Below are 24,555 nucleotides of genomic sequence, written 5' to 3' on the forward strand. Positions count from 1 at the left end.
GCACTTATCCTGGGAGAAAGAGATTCCTAGATTCCAAATCGTCATTTGAGTGCCAAGCCAGGAAGGCTGATTTTCCAGTCAGAGTCATTCCAGGACCAGGATATCCTGGCCTCAGTTGCCCATGTTCTACTGACCATAGCTGTCAAGTCCGGGTCATAAAGATCCGGGATCGGCAGCGCGCGCATGACCGGAAGTTGCGTGACGCAACTTCCGGTGGCGCTTTGCCCTTCTATGGGCAGCAGAAAATGGCGGCGCCGGAAGTCGCTTCCGCGCATGACCGGAAACACATAAAAGCGACTTCCGGCGCCGGCACCGCCATTTTCTGATGCCCATAGAAGGGCAAAGCGCCACCGGAAGTCGCGTCACACAACTTCCGGTCATGCGCGGAAGCGACTTCCGGCGCCGGCATTTTCTAGTGCCCATAGAAGGGCAAAGCGGCACCAGAAAAATGGCCGCCGGGCAGAAGCCAATTAAAGGGAAAATACCGGGATTTTCCACCAAACGGGAGACCGCCGGGAAACGGTAAGAAAAAAGGGGTTTTCCCGGCGGATACAGGATACTTGGCAGCTATGTCTACTGACCTCCCGTATAGATTACTACAGTGCACTCCACATGGGGCTACCCTTGAACAGTCTGGAGGCTGCAGCTCACACAGAATGCAGCTGCTAGATTGGTAAATGGTAGAACCAAGGGTTCATGAGTCCAGAAAGCTCTGCACTGCCTGTCAGTGAGCTACCAAGTCCAAATCAAGGTGTGAGTACCAGCATGCAAAGCCCTACAGGGCTTGGGATCCCAATGCCTAAAGGAGTGACTCGGGTCCTGTTGGAGATGCCACTTCTGGCTGCTCAGTGTTTACCATGACAGGGTCTTCTCAGTGGTGGTTCCCTGTTTGCAGAACGCCCTCCCGCATGAGGTGTGCCTGACTTTCAGGAGAAAAGTACCAAATTTCAGTGGAGCCTTCAGATTGTGTGGAGGGCTTTACTTGCCTTCCAGTTAAGGCCTTGTGCAACACAACAAGGACAGGGCCAGATGTGCACAAGCCAAGGCTTGCGTGTGTGTCACTGTGTCCATCTCCACAAAACATGTCTTGAATCTTCTCTGGTAAGAGAATTATGTTCAGCTTGGGGTAAGTAGATCAAATGATGAGAAGAGACTTGCACTCCAGGCTATGTAAGCTCCAAAATGCTGGGCAATGGGAGACATCAAGGACCACGTATTACTTAGGCAATGTGGTCAGCTGTAGCCTTGGAGGTGGGCGGGCTGGCTGTCAGTGGCAGTTGGGTGGACCCAGGTCCCAGAATGTCTGTTCCCTGGGATAGGTGCATGGAGTCTATGCAACTAGCGCACACTGTTCAGTTGTTGTGCCCCCTACGCACCCCAGCAGGTTAGCCATGAGGGGGGATGAGGCACTAGGGTTCCCCACCCATACCCTAAAGAGCAATTTAAGCTTATCTTTAAGGTAAAGAGAAAAATAAGACATCAGCACTGATGAAGTTATTTGTTAATTTACTGTACATCCATTACTCTAAAAGTTACACTCTTCTGCTTCCACTGCAAATACCGCAAGTATAACAGTGAAACAGCAGGAATACACGCAGCCACTGTGATGTTTGGTATGCATGTACAGAAAGTTAAATAAATGTTAATGCCCAGTAAAGGGTACAGAATCATGGGTTTTTGCATCTAAAGTGTCTGTTCTGAGCAGCAAATGGGAGTCAATCGCAGCACAGAGAGTCTGCCGCTCATCATTTCTCCTGGGCCAACTGTTTCCTGCCTGGCATGTAGAAGTACGAGAAGCAAGAGGGCGGCAAACCATCCAGAGAAGCCTTCCGTGTTTCCCCTTCAATTCTCCCTCCTCGCCAGCTTCCCAAAAGTTTAGAAAAATAACCAGAGAGATTGGCAGTCGGCGCCTGCAATGTTGGTACCAGACCCAAACTCAGGAAGAGGGGAGGGGCACTCCTCCATGTCCGTTTGCCATCCTGCCAGCCAGGCCCCTCTCTCCATTTCTTAATGCCTCCGTCAAGAGCTTGCCAGCCAGTGGGTGGGCAGGATACAGGCGAGAAAAGCGCCCCAGGGTCCAGATGGGGAAGACATTTCGGTAGGAGGTATAGCTGATCGCACAGGTCTTGTTGAATACTCCGGAAATGTTCTCCTGCAAGGCAAAGAAACACAGAAAACCCATCTCATCCATCCTGTCATCTTTCCAACACAGTAAGAAGCATGGAAAGATGAGCAACCTCTACAGTGGTACCTCTGGTTAAGAACTTAATTCGTTCTGGAGGTCCGTTCTTAACCCGAAACTGTTCTTAACCTGAAGCACCACTTTAGCTAATGGGACCTCCTGCTGCCGCTGCGCCGCCGGAGCACGATTTTTGTTCTCATCCTGAAGCAAAGTTCTTAACCCGAGGTACTATTTCTGGGTCTGTAACCTGAAGTGTTTGTAACCCGAGGTACCACTGTAAGGGCATCAGCACCTGCAAAGTGGCCTTGAGCTGCACAAACTTCCTCATACATGGAGGCACCATAGGACAGGTGTGGCCTGCTTTGACTATTCCAGGGTGAACCAGACAATGCACAGTGATCTTGATAGTCTGGCTTGCGCCAGCTTTCCTATTCCCACTGTTCCTGATCCATGCTTAAACATTTAAAACTTCAGGTAGGTAGCCGTGTTGGTCCGGTGGTGTCAAAACAAAATTTTAAAAATTTATTTCTTCCAGTAGCACCTTAGAGACCAACTAAGTTTGTCATAGGTATGAGCTTTTGTGTGCATGCACACTTCTTCAGATACACTGAAAACAGAAGTCACCAGACCCCCCACATATAGTGAGAGGGTGTGGGGGGGGGCACCACTCAAAAGGATGGTGGGAAATCGGACTGTTTATGACTGCATTTGGTCTTGCAGGAAGAATTTCTTCCAAGCACAAACGACTGTTCTTCTTGCAGGAAGAATTAACGACTGTTTATGACTGCAAATTGGTCCCACAGGAAAAGCAATGGGTGAGATGGCTAAAGATAGCTTTATCCTGTATAATGAGATAAGAATCCAATGTCTTTATTTAGACCAGGTTTCTCCGTGGTTTTAAGAAGAGAGTTGTGCTTGTAGGTGTATTTGTGTGAGAGAGAATGTATGCAAATGGCAATGCTGAGATTTGCAAAGACGTGCATGTTGCTTGTGCCCTTCCCTTACATGGATTGCACTCGAGGCACACTTCACCTGAGGCCAGTCTCCGTTAGGCAGCTGTTTGTCAATCAAAACTTTGATCCCTCTTTCCAGGACTCTGACATTTGGATACCTGCAAAGCAAGAAGAGTTGTTGTGACACCCAAGTTCACTGCTCAAGTAGGTTTAGAGAGGAAAAGCTAAGGCTCAGGTAATTCACAAAACAGAAAGCGATGTAATATCCTAGGCAGGAAGATCAAATGCCACCAGGTTAGCATGGCCTCAATCAGAGACTTGTTAAGTGTTAACTGTTCCCACAAACAAAGGGAGCAGCTAAAGCAGGCATCCCCAAACTTCGGCCCTCCAGATGTTTTGGACTACAATCCCCAAGATCGCTGACCACTGGTCCTGTTAGCTAGGGATCATGGGAGTTGTAGGCCAAAACATCTGGAGGGTCGCAGTTTGGGGATGTCTGAGCTAAAGGGGTGGCCTCAAGGACTGGATGCAGCAACTGAGCATTTCTGTTTCCTGCAAGGCAGAGGAGCATGGTGCCAGGGTGCATGGCTAACAAGGAGAGATGCGCAGTGACAGCAGGCTATGCTCAGGCAGAAATACGGTATTTGCCAGAAAAGGCAGCTGTGATCTTTTTATTGCAGCTGCCAAAAGTTGAATTCCAGCACAAGGGCATTCCAGGAGAAAGGGAGGCCTGCATTTTCCCAAGGGACTATTTGTGTGCAGGCTGCAGCACAGACCCAGGAAGCTGCTGTTTGGGAATGCTTGGTGGCAGCCTCTACTAGCCCATGGGGGGCAGCTGAGTAAGGGCCCCCCAAAGATGCAATTCAAGACTGGTGGCTGCTTTTATCTGCCCTCATCCCCGTGCAGAGGCCAAGGGTCAATTGTCACTTCCAAGCACAAACTTTTACCTAACAGCCATGAGCCCCAGAAGAGCCCAGCAAGTGTTGTGTATTTGGGATGTGGCGCTCTGGACGTATCGGCGCTGCTCACAAGATTCAAAGTCTTCTCCCCATCCACCGTCCTCCATCTGCTTGGAGACCAAGAACTCACAAGCGCGGGTCACCTCCCCACAGGCCACTCTGGAAGAGAAAGGGCAGGAAAACGGGAACTCAGAGAGTAGCTCCATGTCCTCAGCAGAGGAACATAACAGGCGAACTAATATCAGTGTACTGGAAGAAGCAAAGATCCCCAGTGTTGAAGCAATGATTCTTCAACATCAACTTATTTGGACTGGTCATGTTGTACGGATGCCTGATGATCATCTTCCAAAGCAACTACTCTATTCCGAACTTAAAAATGGAAAGTGTAATGCCGGTGGTCAACAAAAAAGATTTAAAGACTGTCTCAAGGCAAGTCTTAAAAAATGTAGTATAAACACTGACAACTGGGAAACACTGGCCTGCGAGCACTCCAGTTGGAGAACAGTCTTTACCAAAGGGCTTTGAAGACACTCGATCTCAGGACTCAAGGGAGAAACATGTTAAGATGAAGGCACGCTTGGCAAATCTACACCGTGATCAGCTCAATCAAACCAATATCCCCACTGCGGAAGGACGTGTGGATCCAGAATTGGCCTCCACAGTCACTTACGGACCCATTGTTAAAACTGTGTTTATGGAAGACAATCTTACTCTGCTACGAGTGATAGAAGAAGAAGAAGAAGAAGAAGAAGAAGAAGAAGAAGAAGAAGAAGAAGAAGGAGGAGGAGGAGGAGGAGGAGGAGGAGGAGGAGGAGGAGGAGGAGGAGGAGGAGGAGGAGGAGGAGGAGGAGGAGGAGGTGGTTAGCAAGGACAAGGCAAGGGATTTTATCACGCCAAACAGAGAAAAATGAAAGGGAGACAGGATATCAAGGAAAAAGACAGGCTCAATGCTCCCCAGAGTGCATGTGCAAACATACAGAAACAGCACCCATCAGCCGGCTGAGAGCTACAAGATGAATCTGGAAATGTCAAGGGAGAAGCATCTGCAGGAGGCCCATCTGATACCTGATGGGATGGTCTTTCTGCATTCTGATGGGGCCAGGATAATATACACAGGGAAAGAAACATCTGAAGAGAAGAGAGGATGTCCCGACTGCAAACCAGGGCTGACCAGGAAGCCCGTCCTCAGCTGAACCCTCCCTAAGTTGTGGGTGAGAACAATGGGTCTGTCTGGCCCAGTAGTGCCAGTCTCTGCAGTCCCTCTTCTGCGCAGGTGAGCCTGAGAGAGTTGCCACCTTTGCTGACTCAGCTCTTCAGGTGAGGCTGGCTCCCAGCTGAATCCCAGAGCAGTTTGCCTAGGGATATGGGGCCCTCCTCCTCCCCATCCCATAGAGGGCAATAAGACAGCACAATTTTTCATGCCGAATGAAAGGCGTCCCTTCCTCACTGCCAGCAAGTTCTTCTGATCAGAGGAGCTTCCATTATAAAACCTGGCGAAGGTCTTCACTCACCCATCCTGGTAGGTGTGCTGCATACAAGCAAAGGCTTCCAGGCCAAACCACGTGCCGTAGGTGATGCACACACCCCAGCACCTAGGAGGGAGAAGTCGGTCAGCACACAGAACGCAGCAGGGAGGAGAACCAGTTCCTTCCTCCTTGCTGCACCAAACAATCCCAAATCAATGGAATGAGCCGGAAGTTTACTTGCAGAAGCAAAACCAACAGTATAAATTATTTTCCTTATCTTTCAAATATCTATTAAACCAACATGATTCAGTGTATATGTCTGGAACATATCCATTCAGCCTGGCTGCTGCCATAGCAACACAAATGTTGTAATCATTTTTAAAACGTGAGATATATTGGAGGAAATCGAAGCTGGTTCCTTTGATGTAACTAAATTTTTGCTTCATTTCATGTTTCTGGCATCAGATACCAGTCTAGTATTTCAGCCATTACTTCTGATACTGAATAAAAACAAATGCTGCAGAAGCTACTGGTCACGATTCATCTGATAAATGCCACCAGCTCCTGTGCAAGGGCTTCCACCCACATATAAAAAAGCTTTTCCCCCCCAACCTCTCACACACCTCCCAAAATTGGCTAGGATGGGACACAGGGGATGGGGGAGAGATCATTCCATCTGGAAAGCTGCTATAAATTCCACCTCTCTTTAAAAAAAAAGTCTTCATAGCATTTATACAATTTTTCTACTTTAAATGTGTATTCTAAGAACTCTGCAGCTTCCCTTCGCTTATTGCGAACAGCACAATTCTGTATTTCTTGACTGGGAGAGAGGGGAGGAGATCAGCTCCAGTCAGAGTGGCAAACGGCCAGGAATTATGGAAGTTGTAGTTCAACAGCAGCTGGAGGGTTACAGATTCCCCAGACATGTTCCATACAATATTCTAGAGCAAATTTTAAATTATTGTAATATGTCAAGCTTATGTATTACATCTGTACAATTACTTTTTAAATAAAGGCGTGAACATTTTCTTTTCTAACTTTGATGGTTTAAGACATACTTTTAATAAAAGATAAATGATAATGCTGAGCATTTGTATAGCACTGGGCAGTTTCGAGGTGTTTCATATGGACAAGATATGAATATTAACTCTTTGAGTGACTGTGACAAAGCAGGAGGGTGGGTTGCCTAAGGCTATCCAGTGGGAGCACGACTGAAATAGAATTTGAACCAGGGACTTGTAGGGTCAGATGCCACACTGGTCTCTCAGACAAATTAAACTGCTAATAAAAGGTAAAGGTACCCCTGACCATTAGGTCCAGTTGCGGATGACTCTGGGGTTGCGGCGCTCAGCTCGCTCTATAGGCCGAGGGAGCCGGTGCTATTGGCTTCTCCTACTAGAACCACCCAAAGATCTCAAACTGGTGCTGAAAAGTGGGATTTTTTACCTCCGATTCTTAAAACTGCACAAACGCAGGCATCTTGCTATTTATTTTAAGTACCCTGCCAAGCAGCTGGAAACAAACTATTGAAGCGGCCTTTGGCTTTATGAGGACACTCACCCTTCCCAGGAACCATCAGCTCTCTGAAGTTTCTGACAGTAACGGAGGCCCCTTTGCAGCGTCTCTCTAAGCAAACAGGAAAGAGTGGGAAACCCTTTCAACCCTGTGAATATCCACTATTCCCAGCCCCCCTCTCTCTAGCCCAGACTGGAAGGAATAAAAATGCTATTCACCCCCACCCCACAGAAGGGTCAGGTGCCCAATGACTCTTCTCCACAGGAGGGAATTTATTTTTCCATGTCAACTCTGAAACGAAGGTTTCAATTGCTCCGCTCCTTTCTTTGCCTCCTCCTACCTGATCTCCAGCACCCTGTGTTCAGGGAAGCGCTCCTGGAAGCGCTTCAGCCCCTGCATGACGGCCGAGGTGCATTCTACGTAAGTGTAGTCCACCATGATATCCCCTGTAAACCACAAAAAAAATACAATACAAGTTTGCTGATACAAATAATTTGTCTTTTCCTTATGGGTACAATTGTTGTCAACTGTTTAAGATCAGAGTTTGATTGACGATTACGAGGGGCCAGCAGGAGCCAAATAACATTATCAGGGGCAGGCAGGGGGTGGGGGTGGAATGGCTTCAGTTCTACTGAGGCAATGATGCCCCACTCCCCACACTTGCCCAAGAGGACTTCCACTGACACACACATCCCCCCCTTCACATATCCCGCCCCCCGCTAGTATGGATGCAAAGCAAGCTCCTCTTACCAAACACCTCGGAAGGGTTCAGGAGCTCCAGCAGCCATCCGCCACGCTTCGTTTCATAGGTGGAAAAGCCACCGTCCACATTTTGCATGTTCAGCAACTGAAGTCAAACACAGAGGAAGAGAGAGAGAGTCTGGACAAGGGCATGGCAAAGATGGAGCTCAGTGGAGTGGCCCCACAGCCTTAAGCAGTGGCCCAGCGGGGCCTGTCAGAAATACTCCCCCAAGCTCCACGCTTCACCCAGAAATCCCCACCTCCAGCTTATGACCACCAACTAGCCAAAGGCAACATCGTTTGGGAGGCAGATTGGACTCTGACCCAGGGGCTGCTTCTCCTTCCAAGCCACTCACCACATTCACAGCATCAAAGAGACGGTTCGGTGGGATTTGCTCCTTTATAAAAGAGCAATTGTCCTGCAGAAGGATCACTGACTTCAGCCCCTCCGCAGTGCAGTCAGCCACAATCCAGCCACAGTCCCGCGTGCTGAAAGGAAATCCACCCTGGAGAGCATTAGACAATTGAGAGCATTAGGAAATGCAGAGCAGAGGATTCTGGCAGGACCACATATAATGCCAATAACTCTGCTGCCCAGCTGACCTTTCTAGTCTTCCAGCATTTGAGTACAGAAAAACTTACTCTTTTAGATAATTCATTTGCTTTACTATTATTATTTTTAAAGAAAAGCCTTTGATTTCAAATAGTTAAACACCATAAACAAAACCTACAATGAATGCAGAATCATTCACTGGGTTGGGGGCATGCCTCTCCATAAACTGCGTCAGTTTTTAAGGACAAGAAAGAAGATTTAGGTTAAAGAGTGAGGGAAACAATCCTAACTTCATGAGCAATTTAGCAGCGGAAGAAGCTAACTAAGAAAAACCTTTCTTCTGGAAAAAATTCAGAGGAAGATTTTTGGACAGATATCTTCCCAAGTTAATGTAGCATCTGGCATTGCTGCTTTCAGAAAGGGAGCTCTTTTTGTGATTATACCTTGTTCATCTGACGGTAGTACTTCTCATAATCAGGTGGATTATCTGGAATCTGGAGGAGATACAAGCTACACTCAGACAAAGGCGGCAAGTGCAATCGACATAAAAGGAACAATATTTTAAGAACTACGCTATTAAAAATGCTAGACGCAGGGGAGAAAGTGATATAAAAAGTTTGCAATACAAGCACAGGCCCCAGCTGTCTTTGTAATTTCAAGTTTGGGCCTGAAGGGGTTATAGACATAAAAACATTTTGTATGGGTATAGATACTTGTAACTATAAACAAACAAACACACACACTTCAGCAATTAAATGCCAGCAAATTTTGACCTCAACAAGGAATTGTTGCAGTGCCTTGAGAACTACAGAGAAGAAATCAAGAAATTCTCTGCATAGAGAAAAGGAATAAAATCCTCCAGATGTAGTAGTTAAATTTGGTTCCCCTGATGAACATTGCCCCCAAGACATGAGTTTGGAGAGGCTGAAATTCACATTCTTGCATAAACATTGGACTCCTAACTCCTCACATTTCAGAGTTTTAATTGGCATAAACTCAGAAGATAAGCTACTGTTGGCTTTCAACAAAGAGACAATGCAGAGGTGGGTGTGGTTGTACACCCAGTTCTTGGACAGAACTATGAGGCGCACTGCAAATATGTAACCTACATATTTTTAAAATGTGGGCAGTATTGCAACAGAACTGGATCGTGGATATGTATACACCCGGTTCTTACCTGGCTGATTCTTAAAAACTCATGCGCACGTAGCAGGCAGGAGTTAAATTCAGGCCTTTTCTGGGCACCTGCCTTTAAAAAAAAAGAAAAAGGTGTTTCATTTGACATAATGTGGTTTTTAAAAGCTGAATCCAGGAGCAGTAATCAATCGTAATAATATTTTGTTAAAATTAATTTCATTAAAATTTGATGAATTAAGGCTACAATCCTATCCTATACTTACCTGGGGGCCAGGCCCACAAATCTCACGAGAACTCAGGGCCAAGCGATAATTGCGTGATGATAATTGTGTGAGTGTAGTTAAGGTGAGATTAAGGTAAGCATTGACTTTGGGGGCTGCAGGAATGGGACCAGGAAGGAATTTAACTCTTCCTCTACCACAGGCTTGGCAAAAACAGCCTCTCAGAACTGTGATCTGCATTTGAAGGAAACTCCCCACGGGCACAAGAAATACGCTTTCCTTGAAATGTAAATTGAAGCTTCCAATAAATCACTATATCAGAACTGGGGCAGGGAAAGAGTTGAAACAAAACTGCATTCATGCTATTTGGCCCTTTGAGGAATACACTTTGAGTAACATTAATTAAACATTCTAGGCTATTTAAAACTTTGCAGCTTTGCATTCACTTGCAATAGCAACCAACAGACATTCTTAACAGAAATTTACTGGCTGTGGGCCTGATTGCATCTCTACTAGCAACATGTAATACTTTTCTGTGTTGTGTGAACTAGATATGCTCTATATCCCAGACCGTTTCTTCAGTCATTTGATTCATGTGTGTTGGACATACAGGCTAATTCTCCCCAAAATTACAGAGAAACAGCCATGTTTACCCCTATTAAGTCCTAGGTCAAAACAAAGAAATATAATTACCTCCAGGAAAGCTTGGATAGCAAATGCCGTGTCCCAAAGCTGTGACCCATTAGTGCCCTGAAAGAGGAGGAAGGGGCAGTAAGAAACACTCACCTCCCACCTGACTTGTCTCTTTGCGGCCAGCAGAAGGTGCTCAGCTGTTCCCCAAAAAAATTCCCCCTACAATTGGCAATGGGGTAAAAAAGAAAAGCCTATTGCCACCAAGGGAGTTCTTATTACGACCTTCCCCACTCGTATACCAAGTGCTAGCCAGCAAAATAGCTGGGAGAGGGGAACTCCGTAGTGACTTTATGTAATATTTTGTGTTTTAGTTAATATTTGAACTCTCATTAACATTAAACTATTTGTTAACTGACTTGATCATCCCTGCAAAAATAATTAAGTAGTATACAAGTAGTTTATATGCTTTCTTTTTATTCTATCTTAGAAGATGTGACCAATGTAACAGTTTTACAAACTCAAGAATTGATCTATAAGTTTGGAAAAATGTTTTCTCTTAACCTATGCATTTTAAAAATCCACCTGCGGCAATATCCCCAAAGAGCTAATGTTTCACGGGCAGGTGCCACCCGGGACTCCCTCTGGTACTGGCCATACAAAGTGAAGTTGGCTAGGGGTTTTTTTCACTTGGGATCTCAGCCACTGTTGCTTCAAAATGGATTTTAATGTTGTGTAGTTCACCTGATATGTGTTTTTATTTTCATTTCAATTTTACTACATTGAATTGTATTGTGCTTTTAATTTGTTGTAAGCCGTCCTGAGTGGCACATGAGCACCAGAAGAGCAGGACAGATTTTTTAAATATAAAAATAAACTAAAAGCAACTGGACAATAGTTCTTGCAGTGCTCAAAAACTCCTCTTGCGAGGGGACATAAGTCACCTACTGGGCTGGGCCATTCAGTAATACCCTCTTGCGAGATGCCTCCAGCCAAGAAGGGCAAGTGGCCAGCTGCACCCCTCCAAAAACTGTATTTGTCTCCTTTAGCTGCAACAGCTGAAAATCACTCCCCCAAACCCGAAACTAAATGGTGCTCTGGATCCATCCACGGGCTAAACTGTTGCAAGTGTGGTATCTGAACAAAGTGGATTTGGGGGCTTTTATCCCTAAAGAAAAGGGACCCAGGTGGCGCTGTGTTTAAACCACTGAGCCTAGGGCTTGCTCATCAGAAGGTCGGCGGTTCGAATCCCTGCGACGGGGTGAGCTCCCATTGCTTGGTCCCAGCTCCTGCCAACCTAGCGGTTCGAAAGCACGTCAAAATGCAAGTAGATAAATAGGAACCGCTACAGCGGGAAGGTAAACGGCGTTTCCATGTGCTGCTCTGGTTTGCCAGAAGCGGCTTTGTCATGCTGGCCACATGACCTGGAAGCTATACGCCGGCTCCCTCGTCCAATAATGCGAGATGAGCGTGCAACCCCAGAGTCGGTCACGACTGGACCTAATGGTCAGGGTTCCCTTTACCTTTACCTATCCCTAAAGAATTAAGTAAACATGTCACAGGAGTCCTCTGGGGGTTCTTATACTAAATCATTTGGGCCAGAATGGAGGAGGTCTCAAAATGCTTCATGAGGCGACCTTCTGAGGATGCAGCTGTGGAGGAGAAGCTCTGTTTTCACTCCTCAACCCCTGGCACCAAGCGGCTCTCAACTTGCGTTAAGTTGGATTCACTGCAAGCTTTCTGCCACCTGTGTTCTAGACATCTCCCCAACTGCTTTGTTGCTCCAACTTTAGAATACATTTCCCCACACATTTCTGAAACCTGGGGGGGGGGGGTGGCTGTGGGGTGCAGGAGAAAGGGCAATTTGGAGCAGGAAAATGTCCGCTAACCCTGCTGCTTCTCTGATCCTGAAGCCACTCTGGGAGCAGCTTTTCCAGTTTGAACAAGGGGACTGATGCAATGTCCTGTGAAACACAAGTCTGACCCTCAACGAGACAGAGAAAAAATAAATCCCTTTCATCCATGCCAGGGATTATTACCTGCATCTTCAAGCCATCCAGTCCCAGCCTGCAAGGAGATAAAAAAGCACTCAGTGTTGTAGACTGGCTAAACAGAGTCCTGACCGTCAACTATGTTTCCTGTACCCGGGGTGAACAAATGGGCAAAGGGTGTGCAAGCTGAATTATCTTCATGCCAGCACTAATGATCTCCTCATAAACTTTGCCCTCAGAGAGACCCCATGTGACAGGGGCTGAAGGGAACTCGGGCAAGTCACTGTCTCTCAACCTTATTGTTCGAATACTACTGATCTCCTGGGAAGGAAGAGGATGGTCCTCTGCTTGGGAGCTTAGTATGCCGTCCAAATGGTGAACAGCAACACCAACACGAGGCAATCCTGCTCTCATCAGGGGAGTTCAGCAGCTACTTGCCAAGTGTCCTCCAGTCTCTTCCTGATGAACAGTGAGTACTCAGGAGTCCTTAAAAGCATTATGCGCAAGCAGCTGTAAGGATGTCAAAGTCCGAGTTTCAACAAAGCCTTACCAGAGGTAGTCGGGGATTCTGGAAACATGTTCTTGGAACGCAGGAGACTTGTCTCCCTCCACATACCAGCACACAAGCATGTTAATTGTTTTAGATATCTAAATGGGCAAAGAAAGGCAAAGTCATTTCTCCTAAGAAAGATAGAGCAAACAGCCCCTAATATTTGTGCCTCTTTATAAACCCATCAATCCTCATAAGGAGGATGCAGTCAAAAAGGGACCCAGGTGGCGCTGTGGTTAAACCACTGAGCCTAGGGCTTGCTGATCAGAAGGTCGGCAGTTCGAATCCCTGTGACGGGGTGAGCTCCCGTTGCTTGGTCCCAGCTCCTGCCAACCTAGCAGTTTGAAAGCACGTCAAAATGCAAGTAGATAAATAGGAACCGCTACAGCGGGAAGGTAAACGGCGTTTCCATGTGCTGCTCTGGTTTGCCAGAAGCGGCTTTGTCATGCTGGCCACATGACCTGGAAGCTATACGCCGGCTCCCTCGGCCAATAATGCGAGATGAGCGCGCAACCCCAGAGTCGGTCACGACAGGACCTAATGGTCAGGGGTCCCTTTACCTTTACCTATAAACCCATCAATCCTCATAAGGAGGATGCAGTCAAAAAGAAGACGCATCGACAGTAGCTGCCTCCAGCATTAACTGCAGCTGGGACAAGTGTGCTGAGCTCTGCCCCAACCATCCTCCCCGGCCTGACCAGCCAGTCAGGGCAGCCAAATAAACCCTAGTGATTTGTCAATGGGGTGACAAATTGTGCAGCCATCTGCCTGTGCTCATTAGGTATTGTGCCACCAAGAACAGATGCACTGAACAAACATTTTGTAATCTGCAAATCAAGTTCCATTCCAGAGCTATTCAGCTGTAAGTGCCACTCAGAAGTGACCTAGTGACCTACGGGGCCAATGCTGATGGATTTGGTGAATCGGTCATCAGCTTTAATGTGGTCATACAGCTGCTCAATTGCTCGTCGTCTCAGAGCTGTGCTGTGGAATCTCTCGTAAGTGTTGATAATTGCTGGAATGGAAGCAGAGAGAAACAAAGAGGTTCCACATTTATCTGCTGAATATGCAGGAATTAAGCCACATACACTTAGCAAATCCCAAACTTAGGTTTCCATGGCAGTTCAGAGCTAATCAAACTTCATTTGTGAATTATCAATCCTGTCACTGGAAAATGGCAAAGCCACATTTGCAAACAATCCCTGTGTGCATGAGAAGCATGTTCACCCTTTTCCTTTGTGTCCCTGTACCAGCACAAACTGCACTGAAGTAGTGGAATCACCCAGAATCAGCTGCTGTGGCATATCTGTTCTGCCTAGGGCTTGCTGATCAGAAGGTCGGCGGTTCGAATCCCTGTGACAGGGTGAGCCCCTGTTGCTCGGTCCCTGCTCCTGCCAACCTAGCAGTTTGAAAGCACGTCAAAGTGCAAGTAGATAAATAGGTACCGCTACAGCGGGAAGGTAAATGGCGTTTCCGTGCGCTGCTCTGGTTCACCAGAAGCGGCTTAGTCCTGCTGGCCACATGACCCGGAAGCCGTACACCAGCTCCCTCGGCCAATAGAGCGAGATGAGCGCCGCAACCCCAGAGTCGGTCCCTTTACCAGAAGATGTGCTGTTGCCAGAAAGGCATTTAGGCCAACTACACAGGTGAGGCCTCTTGACAGGGGCAGAACCTTCCTCTACAGCAGGCACCCCCATGGACTACAATTCCCATCTTCCCCAACCACTGGTCCTGTTAGCTAGGGATCATGGGAGTTGTAGGCCAAAACATCTGGAGGGCCGCAGTTTGGGGATGCCTGCTCTACAGAGTTTTCCATTGCATTTATCCACTACGTGCCAGAAAGCAAAACCAAAACCAAAAAAGCATCAAGGGGAGCAGGCAGGCATCCTTACATTTGCCCACTGAAGGAAGACCCACTAACATGGTGGGATTTACTTCCAAGTATACACGGGCAGCCTTGATCCACACATTACACTTTCCTCTAACAGCGTATGCACTAGCGCCCAATTCTCCACCTGGGGCAATACAGTGATGCCTCTCTGCGAACCATCTGCTTTTCCTTCTTCTGACCAGCAGCACCCTCTGAGCTAGTGAACAGCACAAGAGGACCGGAGACGGCATGACTACCTTCCAAGCCCAGAGGTCACACTCTGCTCACCGTAGACGATGGAGAGCAGCTGGCTGTGTGGCATGTACACATCACCCGCAGCGACGTTGTTCCTCTGCGCCGGCCAGTCAATGAGGGAATAGTCCTGGGTGTAGAGCTCCTGGGTGCACAGGAAGGTCACACAACACCAAGCAGAATTGGCAAGAGAAGAGAAAGCTGGAAACAGGCTGCCTAGGCTCCTTCTCAGCCTCGGACCTGATATAAGACCAGGCAGAGCATCTTCTTTGACCACAGAATTTCATTCTGTTTATGCCATCTAAGCAAATGCTTAAATTATGTATCTGCTGTATGTTCCACCTCCCAATCCATCACACACTTTTGGACTAAGTACTTTGACCTTTAAAGCCCTAAACGGCCTTGGTCCAGTATACCTGAAGGAGCGTCTCCACCTCCATCGTTCTGCCCGGACACTGAGGTCCAGTGCAGAGGGCCTTCTGGCGGTTCCCTCGCTGCGAGAAGCCAAGTTACAGGGAACAGGCAGAGGGCCTTCTCAGTAGTGGCACCCACCCTGTGGAACGCCCTCCCACCAGATGTCAAAGAGAAAAACAACTACCAGACTTTTAGAGGACATCTGAAGGCAGCCCTGTTTAGGGAGGCTTTTAATCTTTAATCGATTATTTTATTTTATTTTTCTGTTGGAAGCCGCCCAGAGTGGCTGGGGAAACCCAGCCAGATGGGCGGGGTATAAATATATTATTATTATTATTATTATTATTATTATTATTATTATTATTATTATTTATTATTATTATATTTGACTTCTGTACAACCTTAAAGAGGTAAAAAGTCTTTAAAAAGTCAATATAAGTTGTAAGCCACACTTTCACGGGGTTCCAAAACATTTGTGGTACCTCCAGGGGAATCACAGCAAAAACACTTTTCTAAAGCATTTCAGTGTCCAGATCAGGCATCCCCAAACTGCGGCCCTCCAGATGTTTTGGCCTACAACTCCCATGATCCCTAGCTAACAGGACCAGTGGTCGGGGAAGATGGGAATTGTAGTCCAAAACATCTGGAGGGCCGGAGTTTGGGGATGCCTGGTCCAGATCAAGAAAGTAATAGTCCCATTCTATTCTGCCTTGGTCAGACCACACCTGGAGTCGTGTGTCCAATTCTGGGCACCACAATTTCAGGGGGATGTTGACAAGCTGGAAGGTGTGCAGAGGAGGGTGATCAAGACGATCAAGGGGCTGGAAACTAAGCCTTATGAAGAACAGTTGAAGGAGCTGGGTATGTTTAGCCTGGAAAAGAGAAGGCTGAGAGGAGATAGGGTAGTCATCTTCAAATATCTGAAGGGCTGACACATGGAAGGTGGAGCAAGCTTGTTTTCTCCTGCTCTGGAGGGTAGGACTCAAATGACAAGAAAGGAGATTCCGACTAAACAGCAGGAAAAACTTTCTGACAGTAAGAGCTGTCCAATAGTGAATGGTCTCCCTCAGGAGATGGCGGATTCTCCTTCCTTGGAGGTTTTTAAGCAGAAGTTGGAAGGCCATCTGTCATGGATGCTTGAGCTGAGATTCCTGCATTGCAGGGGGCTGGACTAGATGGCCCTTGGGTCCCTTCCAACTCTACAATTTTATGGTTCTATGAGAGAGAGAAACAGACAGATGGAGGAAGGGAAAAAGGCCCTTTGGAACTACCTCCCGGAGGCTCAGAACCAGCTCATCTTCTTCCGCGGTGAGTCGCGTAGCATAGCAGTAGGCCATGGGCAGGTAAACTTGACGGCAGTGACACCAAAGAGTGGAAGGATGGCCTGGCATCCAGCGAGGAAACAGCCTATCAGAAATCAAAAGGGAAGCCATGTATCTGTGGCCCTAAGGAGATTCCCACACAACATCCATCCCAAGGCAAGCTACCTGAGCAGACTCAGGACTAAACTGGCTGAGCGTACATGAGCAACTGAGCCTTCCTTTTCCATGAGCCCTGAGCCCATGGCCCACCTGAATGGGACCAGAAGGAGCTCACACGGTGTCCTCGTTGGCTGAGCCCCAAGGAGGCGCGACAAGCTTTCACTTCTGATTTCCATCCAACACAGCTTGCTCTGCTGCCTGAACCCGACAAACTCTAGTAAATTTTAATTATTGAAACAGGCTAACTGCAAGCCACAGTTCATCACGCTGGTTTGTTTAAACAAACCATAGTTAACACTAACTAGAATTTAGGGTTCAGACACAGAGCCCTCCTTCCTAATGGGCTGACTGGTGCGTTGCGCCAGGGCGCCGGCCTCTCAGGGGTGCCCCAGTGAGTGGGGGAGCTGCGCTGCCCACGTGGAGGTGAGGCCAGGGCGCGCTGCAGAAAGAGCTCCAGCAGCTCCCATGCCCAGGGAGGGGTGGCGGGAGCAGCGCCTGAAAGGTATCCTTTCGGTGCGCTGTTCCCGCCATGCCCCCTCACAACAGCAGGCTTGCTAGCCGCCATTCCAACAGCGCCTAGCAAGCCCGGGGGGGTGGTTTCCAGAGGGATTTTTGCACCATGGCGCTGGATACCCTTAAGACGGCCCTGTCCCTGTTCAGACAACATGCTAAACTGGGGCTTGGGAAGCCGTTCTTTGGCTGAGGTCTGTGTTCACTCATGGGCAACCTTTCAGAGACTGCATGTCCATAATGGGGATGAGCATGCCTAAAAGTAGGAATGGCTGTGAGTCTTACCTTTGTACCATAGCCCGCCTAAAGCTAAGGTTTCCTACACAAAAAAGTTTCTGAATGCCAAATTCTCACCAGTATGAGCTAAAATGTTAATTGACATTTACCGTATATTCCGGCGTATAAGACGACCTCCAACTTTTCCAGTTAAAATATAGAGTTTGGGATATACTAGCCGTATAAGAAATACGACCCGGCGTATAAGACGACCCCCGACTTTTGAGAAGATTTTCCTGGGTTAAAAAGTAGTCTTATACACAGGAATATACAGTAGATTTCCTGTGACCAGTCTCTGTGGCCTCCTGAAACTTAAATATTTTTTGACTCTTTGAATTGATGTGCGGGAAGTTGAACTACGGACTTAGCAAACATGCCAACCTATTGCCAAACTAATTGTAACTTCCAGTTGTTTCTATGAGAAGGTATAGATATAAATTATGTTAGCTAAAGCTGCCATCCTATTCACTGGCGGAGGAAGAGGAGTGCAGGGGGAGCGCACTGGCCCCTGCAGCGCAATCCCAGCAGGGTGCCATCGTGGCTGCTCCCTTGCCCCTGCAGGTGGTGTGCCCTGCCCCCAGGATGCACACTAGCCCTGCCCCCGCCTGCTCTCCGACCCCCGGTGCCGGCGCATAAAGCTCCGCCACTGACTTTATTCCCACTTACCAGGGAGTAAGCCACATTATTATTATTGAATTGAAAACTTGTATGCAGTGAGATTACACGAGCACTCCCACTAGCTCTCTTAGCCTTAATTCCCCTTGTTTACTGACGCACCAAACCCGAAAGTCAGTTGCCCTGTTGTTATCTTTTCATTCAGCAGCTTAACAGCCCACGGATAGAAGCTGTTCTTTACCCTGTTCTTAACCTTGACTTATCGTGCTTCTATATCTTCTGCTCGAGCCAGAGTGTGAATCATCCCTGAAAATTTTCCTCACTCTCCTGAGGCAACGTTATTCCCCGATGTCATCCAGCAGATTCACGGGACATCCCATAATTTATGTGTTGCTTATTAAATTTGTATACGGCCACATACCCACAGGTCTCATTGAATTCAACAGCACTTTCTTCAGAGAAGACATGGTTAGGATTACACTGTAATACTCTAAAAACTGCACATACCACATCTCAGGAAAAAGTGTATTCAGTCCTTCCCAGCTGTAGACATTCAAAACAGCCAGCCAAAATTTACCCCAGGAAGCGATTCCTGTAGCACCACCTGAAGAGCCAAATATACAAGAACTCATACAGATACCTATAAAACCAGAGATCGCTGCAGTAAAATGGACTCTTCTGTAAGAAACAAATGCTTACTGTTTGACTTTTTTGTCTGCAAAAGGGATGGTATGAACAAAACACTCCCACTGGAGCCAAAGGATGGCCTCTGATTATTTCCTCATCCCTCCTCCTCTTAGCCTTCTCCAAAGAGTCCTCCTTACTGTGCATCAGTGGTGAGAGAAGACCCAAACAACAGGGAACTCTGGCCTCCTGTGCACAACAGCATGGAGCTCTATCACAGCATCCTCGTGCCCAGTGCTTTAAGCAGAGGCACTCAAGCCAGCCAATATTAAATTGGGTATTGTATATTAAAATCAAGAGATTCCAACTCTCCTGAAAGGAGACAGTCCATAGATGTGATAGGATGTTAGAAGAACCAGACGCTCACTCTAGGAATAAGGAGAGCTCCCTTTCCAAAGGATAACACTTGACTCAAAAACAAAACCACCTTCACGTGATGTGGCCTCCTGGTTAGTCACCTTTACTATGGAGGTTGTTCCGAGCCCGCACCAGATCTGGGTCATCAGGACTGACTCCAAGGATTCGCATGGCTGTGTAGTTGAGAGCAGTACAAAATACCTTGGATACGTCCTCAACATGCCTACCGGACAAAAACATCAGAACTGTTAGGAATATGTGCCATGCACCCAGACAGACAGTTAGCCTGACCTGATTGACTTCAGGTTGATCAAGATTACTGCAGCTGGCTAAGGCAAATTGAGAAACAGAAAGGGCTGGGTCCATTTACGTGCAGAGAACAGTCATCAAAAACGAATGGGAACATTATGTTATCTATTTTAAATGTAGACTATAGAAATTTCATGTGGTGTTTCAATTCCCAGCAGGTCTGGATCTGTTCAACAGGGTTTTGCTTGGGATTGCACTAGACCAGTTTGGATGTAATACATTATCCATATCAATCAGGATGTTTATTCGGCTTTACGCCCATCATAAAACACAACACAACAAAATAAATCAAATAAAACAGTGGACTCGTTCAAGCCACAAATAATAAAACACAATTCACAGCTCACAAGGACAAATATTAACAATTAAAAAGAAAAGTTTAAGATAATGATTAGAAATTTAGGCACTACGCTAAAATCAATATCAGATGTCATTATAGAAAATTCTTATAACTATAAATAATCAGCTAACATTCCATTCCGTCTCTTGTACGAGAGGATGGCTGTTAGGAATTTAGCAACCTGTAGAGTAATATAAGGATCCACATCTTGAAGAACCCAGGCAAGCTGTAGGTCAACTGGTTTGTCAGCCATAGGCTGGATTATGGAATTTAGTATACTAGCACGAGCCGAACTGTACATAAGGCAGATAAACATAACATGATGTAGAGATTCAGATGTTTTAATTTCACAAGCACACATTGAAGAGACTTGGCCCTTAGTAAATCTATGTCTCAGCACGTTTGTTGGAAAAACATTGAACCTAGCTTTAATGAAGGCATATCGATGAGACGAGACCGTAAGCGATGTTAAATAGGACGGAGCACGGTAGATAGGGGTTATGCCGAAATTTAACGGCGAGCATACTCCACCACCAGCTAAGAAATTTTGGTATAGCTCCGCATCATCCAGCCTTTGATTTATACACCTTTTTGCCGCATTTAGATAATCCATAGTTTAATATTACAAGAATGAGCCTTGCCTCTTCCACTGTTTCCATGCTCTTCATACAAACTGGCTAATCTAAGGGCCAAATGCACAAAGGGTTTTTTCCACTACTGCTGCACATGGGCTCTGCACATGACACACCAGCTAATCTGTAACTCTCCCACAACTTCTGTCTGTTTTTTCAGAGCCCTTTTGTTATGAACATTTTTGTTACTCTATGTGCTAATGCTTTGGGCATGTTGTATCCACCATCGCTCTCACTGGGGACAGTCAACTTTATCACCCAACATTTACTTTAACCTTTGGCTGTGGGGAGTCATTTTCTGGGCAAAAAAAAATTATTCTCCATTTTCCTTTCCAGTCCACCAGTTTCCAGCACTGAGCAGTGGAGAAGGCAAACTCACTTTTTAGTCACCACAACCTGGAACATAACATATTGTTCAACAAGGGCTGGGGAACTGGGTCCAGCGGCTGGGTCAGATCCAAGCTTGGCAGGTGGCCAGTTTCTAAAGCACCAACTTTTAAAGTTTACTCACAGGCCCCATCCTCCATCTGGGAGCTGAACTGAACGCAGGTACCTGACCATTTCCTTCTTGCTCTCTTCTGGCAGTGGGATCTTGGCAATGTAGCATGTGATTAAGAGCCCTGTTTTAAGGAGATCAGTGTGTTACACAATCAGTCCTCTGAAGCACCAAATATTCTCTTAGTCAGCAAAAAGAACATAAATGTTTAGGAGGAGAGATAGATAGGATCACTTATGCTACAATCAAAGGTGCTGAGAGCAATGTCTTGACATAGGCAGAAAGCCGTCTGGTCCAGCAGTCTGGCTGCAGAGAAGGGGCAGCCACCAGCCTCACACCCCCTGAGGATGACCCAGGCGGATACACCTGCGTGAGATGGGTGCGCACTGTGGGGAAGGACCCACATTCAATCCCTGGCATCTCCAGGCAGGGCTGAGGAAAGCGCCTCCCTGACATCTTGGAGAGTCGCTGCCAGTCAGTGTAGACAATACTAAGCTCAATGGACTAATGGTCTGGCACCTATCAGGTCGGGAAACAAGCAAGGTTCTTTGCCTCCTTAAATGTTTCAGCGACAGGATTCCATAAGATGAGGGGCATGTTATTTTAAACTCCCTTTACTTAAAAATTAACTTTCTTATCTAAGTTGGATGCTGGCAGATTGCAACTAGGTAGCCCTTGGGTCCCTTCCAACTCTATGACGCTTTGATTCCTTCTCCTGCACACATGCAGTACTTCTCCAGCTGACACTTCTCTCGACTGTGTCAGCTCCACTGGTACCTTCAAGCAGGAGAAGCAAGGCTCAGCCGCTCCCTCTCCCTCTCCGGGACATTGGGGATTTGGTCGCGCCCAAAGCGTTCACTTTCAGATTTGTTGAAATCTGAAATCCCTTGCTGGAACACTGCTTGTCTGGTTGGAGAAAAGGTTTACTGAGTTCTCATGGTAACTGTACCTGGCATCAGAAAGAGAGGCCCTCCGTAGTCCCCAGCCCAGTGGCCATCTTCTGCTTGCAGGCCTGAGTAAAACTTCATCCCATTCACTGCTGCTTCCTGTGCTGTGCAGGCCTTTGGCAAGTCCGGGAAAAATTTGCTCTGCCAATTACAGTGAAGAAGAAAAAAGGAAAGAGACACGGGTGAATTCTATAGCAGAAGCTAAACCGACAGGGAAATAGAATGAATGAATGAATGAATGAATGTCTCCAGCGAGCACCTTGTAGGGCAGGAGACCAATTTCACAAGTTGTGGGGCACTCAGCTCCTCCTTCTTCCCAGGAGAAGCGAGAGGGCAAGGGAGGAACAAGGCGGCAACGAAAAGCAGGAGACTGGGCTGGCAAAACAGGCAAACAGAAAGGGAAGCAAAGACTCTGGCATCTATCAGGAAGGACCATGGGGCCTCCTATCAGTACTGTTCGTGCCCAGGCTTCTTTAGGATGGCACACCCCTCCACACACACACCGGGAATCTGAGGGCTGAATATCTGCCTCTGGAGCCAAAAAAGCAAGTCAACCAGGACCAACCAGTTTTCAGGAGGGTATCACAAGAGAGGCTGAAGGAACAGCCAGAAGGTGTGGGCAAGGGAGAAAGGGGCCATAAATGCAGCATAGGGGTTGCCCCCAGATCAAGTCAGCTTTCTTGTGAAGTATTTTTTTCAGCAAGAATAAACAAGCTAGGAAAGAACATGAAGACTAAAAGCAACAAGCCAGTGCTGCTTACTTTCTCCGGCGAAAAAAATATGGGCAGCTCTCACATCCCAGTTGGCACTGGAAAAACAGACTTCTAGGAACACTTTGTAACATTTAGGAAAATGCCGGTAAACTGCAGCCTCAGATGAGTTGGGATTCCCTGGAATCTCATCAGGAATTCCTCAACAAGAAACTCGTGACCTCTCCTGAAAGGCACCCTCTTCTGCCATTCCTGCTCTTTCTCTTCAACACACTGATGCCAGGAAGCTTATGACCCATTTTCTGGGCAAACGGGGCACTAGGGAAGCCCCACAAGACCATTGCCTGTACCCTAGGTTATGCCTTCAAACACTCAAACTCAGGATGAAAGGGAGAAACATGCCTAGAGGAAGACACGTTTAGCAAACCCTCACCGTGATCAACTCCCTCCCAGAAACCTGTGTCCCCACTGTGGAAGGACGTGTGGATCCAGAATTGGCTTCCACAGTCACTTACGGACTCACTGTTAAGACCACGTTCATGGAAGACACTCTTACTCGGCTGTGAGGGATCACCAAAGAATAAACCTTCAAATCTTCTGCAACTACAGGATTTCTTCAGCAGAGAAGTCAATGTGCATTCAGACAAAATGAAGTTTGAAAATGACTTCCAACAGAACTATCCCCAAAGAACCAAGCGGTATTAATTCAACTGGCATGTTCTCCTCAGAACCTGGTAGCAAGCGAGGTGGCGCCTCAGCCACCTACCTACCGTGCTGAGCCCCAGCGAGTGAGCTTCCAGTGCCGATTGCTCCCGACCACCATCCTCGCCATCTGCCAGGAATCGCCACTGCTGCCGCCCTTCTTCGTTGCTCAAGCGCCAGCGGGTCAAGTCCGTGGCCGGCTCTGTCTTGTAGGGACCGCCTCTTCTTCTCCGCAAACATCTAGCAGGGGAGATACAGGGAACAGGTGAATTCCAGAGGAGATTCGAATATTAATCGAGATTCAGATTAAAAATAACGGAGCACTAGGATGTTTTTTTTGGTTCAGAAAAAAGTGTCTCCAAAGGACTTCCATCTTCAAAGGGTTGCAGGTTAGCATCAGGACTGAGCTGTGGCAAATCTGAGGCAGTGGAAGAACTTTTCTGAGCTTGCAGGGAGTAAAAGGTTCTCATGTAGGGAGGGTTTCAATCCTGCTACTTTTTGTTATTACCTTTTCTCATTTCAGCACAAGCTGCCAGCAGCCCTGGTGCTACTTTTGCAACCCCTGGGCATTTTTGCACCGGGAAGCCTCAGCCCCCAGGAGAGACCGGAATCGACGCTGGCGCGGAAAAGCAACAAAGCCCGTCCCGAAAAATAAAGCACAAGCGCCCCCCCCCTCCTCGCGCGCTTGTTTTGCGGCAGCCTTGATGCCCTCCTGGGGGGCCCCGGCTCCTCCGCGCCATACTCACGCTCCATCCATCTTGCAGCTACGCCGCCCGAGCTCACACTCCGGCGCCGCATCTTTCGCCGGGGACCTGGAGCCGGGGAGCCTCGCCCCGCGGCATGCCGGGAAGGGAAGTCCAGGCGGGCAGCGGCGGCCGCGGCGCTTCGGCGGAGGGAACTACAAGTCCCGAAGCGCGCGGCGCAACATCCGATCTGGACTGACATGAGCCCATGCCGGGCCCAGCCAATCAGGAGGCCTCGACGGCAGGCGGAGAATGGTGGAGCCCGGCTCGCGCGGGTGGGCGGGGCCAGGAGAGGCGAGGCAAAGCGGAAGCAGCAACA

General features: G+C 47.5%; 1 protein-coding gene across 2 annotated transcripts; it reads right to left on the reverse strand.

The window, feature by feature from the left end:
- Positions 1–442: 442 nt before the first annotated feature.
- LSS (lanosterol synthase) lies at positions 443–24,313 on the reverse strand. Of its 2 annotated transcripts, none has more exons than XM_035139632.2 (22): positions 24,240–24,313; positions 23,562–23,733; positions 22,084–22,222; positions 21,150–21,258; positions 19,459–19,580; positions 18,824–18,920; positions 16,706–16,841; positions 15,057–15,165; positions 13,795–13,913; positions 12,899–12,996; positions 12,397–12,424; positions 10,421–10,477; positions 9,547–9,618; positions 8,813–8,863; positions 8,173–8,322; positions 7,826–7,922; positions 7,416–7,521; positions 7,121–7,186; positions 5,606–5,686; positions 4,083–4,253; positions 3,215–3,293; positions 443–2,152 (listed from the first exon to the last, which is right to left on the reverse strand). In XM_035139632.2, the coding sequence occupies exons 1-22, from the start codon at positions 24,248–24,250 to the stop codon at positions 1,937–1,939; spliced, it is 2,286 nt and encodes a 761-aa protein (XP_034995523.2). In that variant the 5' UTR covers positions 24,251–24,313; the 3' UTR covers positions 443–1,936. The 2 variants fall into 2 exon arrangements, with proteins under 2 accessions (XP_034995523.2, XP_034995512.2); XM_035139621.2 differs by having other exon boundaries at positions 3,188–3,293.
- Positions 24,314–24,555: the final 242 nt, after the last annotated feature.

The sequence above is a fragment of the Zootoca vivipara genome, chromosome 1 (assembly GCF_963506605.1).
Source record: "Zootoca vivipara chromosome 1, rZooViv1.1, whole genome shotgun sequence".
NCBI lineage: Eukaryota > Metazoa > Chordata > Lepidosauria > Squamata > Lacertidae > Zootoca > Zootoca vivipara.